Source organism: Delphinus delphis, chromosome 16 (assembly GCF_949987515.2).
Source record: "Delphinus delphis chromosome 16, mDelDel1.2, whole genome shotgun sequence".
In the NCBI taxonomy this organism is placed as follows: Eukaryota; Metazoa; Chordata; class Mammalia; order Artiodactyla; family Delphinidae; genus Delphinus; species Delphinus delphis.
Genome location: NC_082698.1, coordinates 34,577,344 through 34,583,343, shown reverse-complemented (window position 1 = coordinate 34,583,343; position 6,000 = coordinate 34,577,344). Strand labels below are relative to the sequence as shown.

Sequence of the window (6,000 nt, the reverse complement as noted above, 5' to 3'; positions counted from 1 at the left end):
AGACTTTTTGATGATGGCCATTCTGACCAGTGTGAGATGACACCTCATTGTAGTTTTGATTTGCATTTTTCTAATAATTAGCAAAGTTGAGCATCTTTTCATGTGCCTGTTGGCCATCTGTATGTCTTCTTTGGAGAAATGTCTATTTAGTTCTGCCCATTTTTTGATTGGGTTGTTTTTTTGATATTGAATTGTCTGAGCTGTTTGTATATTTTGGAAATTAAGCCCTTTTCAGTCGTATCATTCACAATTATTTTCTCCCAGTCTGTAGGTTGTCTTTTCATTTTGTTTATTGTTTCCTTTGCTATGCAAAAGCTTATAACTTTGATTAGATTCCATTTGTTTATTTTTGCTTTTATTTCCTTTGCCTTGGGAGACTAAGAAAATATTGCTACGGTTTATGTCAGAGAATGTCTTGCCTATGTTCTCTTCTAGGTGAAAAAAATTTTTTTTTTTTTTTTTTAGGGGTGGCTTTTTTTTTTATTATTATTTTTTGGCTGCATCAGGTCTTAGTTGCAGCACGTGGGTTCTTTGTTGAGGTGTGCAGGATCTTTTGTTGCAGCACGCAGGCTTCTCTCTAGTTGTGGCATGTGGGTTTTCTCTCTCTAGTTGCAGCACGCAGACTCCAGGGCGCGTGGGCTCTGTAGCTGTGGTGCACAGGGTCCAGAGCGCATGGGTTCTGTAGTTTGCGGCACACAGGCTCTTTCGTTGAGGCGCGAGAACTCAGTAGTTGTGGTGCGTGGGCTTAGTTGCCCAACGGCATGTGGGATCTTAGTTCCCCAACCAGGAATCAAACCAGCGTCCCCTGCATTGGAAGGCGGATTCTTACCACTGGGCTACCAGGGAAATCCCCCAAACATCATTCTTAACAGTAAAAGGTTAGACGTCCTTTTAAAAATCAGAACAAGGCAAGCATATCCAATATTAATACTTTTACTCAATATTACATTAGCAGTCTTAGCCAACCCAGTAAGGCCTAAGGCCTAGGATGGGAAAAGCAGAAACTTTTTCCAACATTCACATTCACAGATGATTAGACTGTCTAGAGTGACTTCCCTTGCAGTCCAGTGGTTAAGACTTTACCTTCCAGGGCTTCCCTGGTGGCGCAGTGGTTAAGAATCCGCCTGCCAATGCAGGCGACACTGGTTCGAGCCCTGATCCGAGAAGATCCCACATGCCGTGGAGCAACTAAGACCGTGTGCCACGACTACTGAGCCTGCACTCTAGAGCCCGCAAGCACAACTACTGAAGCCCAGGCGCCTGAAGCCCATGCTCCACAAGGAGAAGGCTGCACACTGCAATGAAGAGTAGCTCCCGCTCTCTGCAACTAGAGAAAGCCCGGGCGAAACAACAAAGACCCAACTCAGCCAAAAATAAATACATAAATAAATTAATTAATTAAAAAAAAAAGACTTCACCTTCCAATGCAGGGGTGTGGGTTCGATCCCAGGTTGGGGAGCTAAGATCCCACATGTCTTCTGGCCAAAAAACCCCCAAAACATAAAACAGAAGCAATATTGTAACAAGTTCAATAAAAGACTTTAAAAATGGTCCACACCAAAAAAATCTTTATTTAAAGAAACCCAGCTGATCACTACCTTAAGCGTGAGAATTATGTGCTTTTCTTGTTTTCATAGGAAAAAAATAAATAAATCGCAACTCATTGAACTTTGTCACCAGTATATCCACACCTCAGCCAAAGCAGCATAATATGGAGTTACAAGTGGTCACTCATTTAGTCCTAAACTAATAACTATGGACACACTAATTAATCTAAGCCATGCCTCTCAATTATTAATTTAGAATTGGAACAAACTTTCATTGCTTTCCTAATTTTCTTCAAATGACCTTGGGGCAGCTCATCCAAACTTCCCATCAAGCAACTCATTCATTTCCGAGAAGTGGCCCACAAGAAATAGCAAATTAGCAGTTGCGGGGGAAGGGAAGAGACAGTGGGGATGGGGGAGGGGGTGTACAAACAAACAAGCGAAACAGAAAAGAAACCCCCAGGAAAAAGGGATTGTGGAAGCTGAAAAAATGGAAATTTTCCACAAAAGAAGCCCAAAATAATATGCAAGATCGGGGAAAAACTTTCAAGAGTTCTTTTCAGTGTAATAATGAAATTCAGATCACGAAATCCATTCTTTAAAAAAGACGATAAGCAGAGTCGCTCGACTTCAGCAAAACCCACCACAAAGATGGCGGTGGGACGAAGCCCCCTCTCCTCCTAAAGCCCGAGGCTCTCGCCTCACATTTCCCACAAACCCCTCCGCACCGCCCAGCTCGCCGAAACCTGCCCGGCCGTCTACGACCAGTGCGCACGCGCAGCGCGACGTCACGTGCGCTCCCAGGGCTCTGAGGAGCTGGCAGGAGGGGCCTTGCCAGCTTCCGCCTCCGCGTCGCTTCGGAGGTCGAACGGCGGGTTCGCGGTGCCTCTGCCGCCGCCGCGGGGCAGCCGGGGTCGCGAGGCCGAGCGAGGGGCGCGCGGCGGCGCGGCCATGGGACTGCGCCGAGCCCGGTGACAGCAGGGATCCGAGCGGCCCGGGCCCTGAGCGCGTCTCCTCCGGGGGGCCTCGCCCTCCTGCTCGCGGGGCCGGGGCTCCTGCTGCCGTTGCTGGCGCTGCTGCTGGCGGCGGCGGCGGCCAGGATCATGTCGGGCCGCCGCTGCGCTGGCGGGGGCGCGGCCTGCGCGGGCGCGGCGGCCGAGGCCGTGGAACCGGCCGCCCGGGAGCTGTTCGAGGCGTGCCGCAACGGGGACGTGGAGCGAGTCAAGAGGCTGGTGACGCCAGAGAAGGTGAACAGCCGCGACACGGCGGGGAGGAAGTCCACCCCGCTCCACTTCGCCGCAGGTAACCGGGGCCAGCGCCGCCTCGCCTCGCCCCCAGACTCCACCTGCGCACCCCGGCTCGCAGGCCCGAAACCAGACACAGTGCACCTCTGCCCCCGCCCTCCCCCCCTGGGGCTCCGGTCCTGGTCATCTCGATGTCGTGGAGTGGGGACTAGGGGGCGAGTGTGCCGCACTCACTGGAAGCTGTGGGTTTTTTTGTTCGTTTGTTTGTTTGGGCTTTTTTGCTTTGTTTTGTGTCGACAATACCTGTACCAACTTCCGGTCTTACTACCCTAAAAGGCCTCTACATACCAGAAAGAGTTGGGACGTAGTAGACCTTGTGATTTAAAGGCCAGTTATCTCCAAAATCTATCGTTCTTGCACGTTCCACTATAACTCTTAAAAAGCCTTTGGGTTACGTTCTTAATGCTTTTGTAAAATGCAGGGATGTGATTTAGGGGCAGCAGCTTAATTGATCATTGACACATTAGCGTTAATAGGTTTACCTCGGTAGCCGTCATTAGCAAGTTTCTGGAGACTAGAACTGGAAAGAGTCAAGTTTGGGAGAATTGATATCTGACTTAGGTTGTGTGCGGGCGGGTAATCTTTGCCAGACACGTACAAGTTGGGGTGGAAAGTAGTAGAATGCGAGGAAAGATGGTGCAGGTACTCTAGCTTGGATCTACAATTTAAATTGGGACTAATCTCGCCTCATTCTGAGATTTAGATCGTTTGAATTACGTTTTTTTAAAATTTACATCTTATTTCTATAAAGCATTTATACTTTTCACTTTGAGGAAGGATCGTGATTACCTGTATCCTCAAGTGAGCCATGCACAGTTGAAAGCGGGAATAGAGTCTCATACTTCCGATAATGCTGGTTTTTCACTTGGTGCGTTACATGATTGTTTAAAATAATTTTTTGAAAAAGCAGAAGGGTATGTTTTAAAGCACTCTGTTTTTTTTGGAGTAGGAATGATGAGCAGAGGAGCATAAGAAAGATTTCCTTGTTCACAGGCATTGCTTTTACACTTTCTACCAATGGGAGATTTGTTTGTTTTAACCTGTACCTGTTTGAAAATGTAAATACTACTGGGAGGTATGCTTTCTCCATCAATTACAAATTTGTTGGGTTCCCATTGAGCCTTTTAAGGGAGAAGGTTTGGGGGACCTTCGGTGGGAGAACTATAAACAGCCTGTGGGCAGCAGAAAGGGGGGAAGGATGAAGAATACCGAAGTCTAATCTTCTGTTTGGCCATTTTGCCTAAAATTTTGGTGATCAGTGCTGCCTGTCCTCAGCTAATTTGGATTGTCCTGGTTGTCCGTGTAGTAAGCATTTAAATAACTGATTTGGCAAACCGTCATAACCAACGATATGTAATCCAAGGGGTAGTGTTACTTATATTCTGTTCACTTGATCTGTGGGATAAAAATAACCAAAGAAGATCTTAGTTGCTACCTTTCAAGAATTTGTTGTATTAGTGAGTTCATATCTGAAAATAGTAATATTTAGAGACTTAAGATTATGGATTAGCTTCTTGTTGACCTTATTCCTCCCAACCATCCCACCCTGAGTTCTGTCCCAACATTGCAAAGTACTTTTTACATAGATTTCATGTGGTTTGTTTAGACTGAAATGGAAAACTTATTTTAGGAACCAACTTACCTCTCACAGTTTATCCAAATTCTCAGGTACAGGTTATAAGCTTAAGAAGTCAAGGTATAAAAGAAACTAATAAAATAAAAATTACTAATAGTCTACATTAAATCAGAGCTTTAAAGCCCTGCATTTAAACTCAGGTATATTAGAAACTTTTTTTAATTAGCTCAGTAAATTCAATCTAAATTATTATTAGATTAATGAGAGAGAACCTGTTTTCTTAATTTTTTTTTTTTAATTTTTAAATAAGTGCATCCAGCTGCATTTTTCTTAATATGTGGAGAATATATTTTATAAACTCTTTGTAGGTGGTGAGTTATTCGTTATGTTAATATGCATGTAAGCAGGTTATTGGAAGCTCAGTGTAGGTGGGACTATGTAACTGCCTGACAAAGCAGTTTCTTGTGTTTGTACATTATAGGGTAAGCTATGGGAGGGAAAATTTTTTTTTAAGCCGATCAAAGCTTGAAGGTTTTATTGGGGGGTAGGGTAGACATGATTTTGTCTTTTGTTTGGATTTCCAAGGAACAGGAACGAAAAATAAAGTGAATCACGATAGAACAGATTAGAAAAAATTTGGTCTGTCTTTTCATGTAAAATATTTAGTTCGATTAAAGGAATAATCAATTGCCAGTCCTAAAGGAGTTAAGTTCTTCTATCAAATGAAAAGAGTAATCAATGTAAATAGGAACTTTTCTCCTATTATTGGTCTAGATTACATTTCTTAGATAAGCATGCTTTAAGAAGTCACTTCTTAACGAGAAAAATTGTTCCCTCTTCAGTCGCTCTGCCACCAGCCCCCTACCTACACCCTCCCCACACACACACACAGGATATGAATGAAACTTGTAGAGGCAGGTTGGTGGTAGGAAGGCTACAGCTCTAATTTTGCTAAAAGCAATCGCATCTGAAATTCTTGACAGTATAATTCCCTAGAAAACAGCAGATCTCAGTAAAGGAGATTGCTTCTCTGAGCTCATTTCTGAAAAATGAAGAGGGACAGAATCTTTGGGAGAAAGTCATCCTGTTGTCCATCATAGCCAAAGAAAGAAATACACAGTATTCTCAAGAATCTTAGAACTTGGGGGACTGGGCTGTGAGGAATAGAATTCCCTGGCTTGAGAATCTTAAACATTCTTTGGAGTGTGCAGAGGGGTATCATTCAGTAGGAAAATATGTAAAATAATTTATTAGGTTCAGGGAATTCAGGTACAGAGATGGTGGAAAGGAGGTGACACATATGTATGTAGCTAGAGAATGACAGGTTTAAAAAGAACTTGCATTGTTAGAGTTCTAGTTAAACAAGGTAGCACTTGTTTTGTATTTGTAGCATGTTGTTACTGTTCTGTATTTGTAGTATGCTACTCAGCCATATACATTGAACTAGTCAGACTTAACTTTATTATATTCAATTAAGTGAATTGCATATAAGAGGGGTTTTTTTGTTTGTTTGTTTTTTTCCCCTGGAAGAGGGAAATAGAACTAGGGCATCTGGAACTTATTATACAAGCAA

General features: G+C 43.7%; 1 protein-coding gene across 2 annotated transcripts in view; it reads left to right on the top strand.

Moving 5' to 3' along the window:
* The first annotated feature begins 2,385 nt into the window (after positions 1-2,385).
* TNKS2 (tankyrase 2) overlaps positions 2,386-6,000 on the top strand; it is a 61,745-nt gene continuing 58,130 nt past the window's right edge. For both annotated transcript variants that reach the window (XM_060034482.1, XM_060034481.1), the window contains exon 1: positions 2,386-2,849. In XM_060034482.1, the coding sequence (XP_059890465.1) occupies positions 2,651-2,849 (199 nt within the window). In that variant the 5' untranslated portion in view covers positions 2,386-2,650. The remainder of the gene's footprint in view (positions 2,850-6,000) is intronic.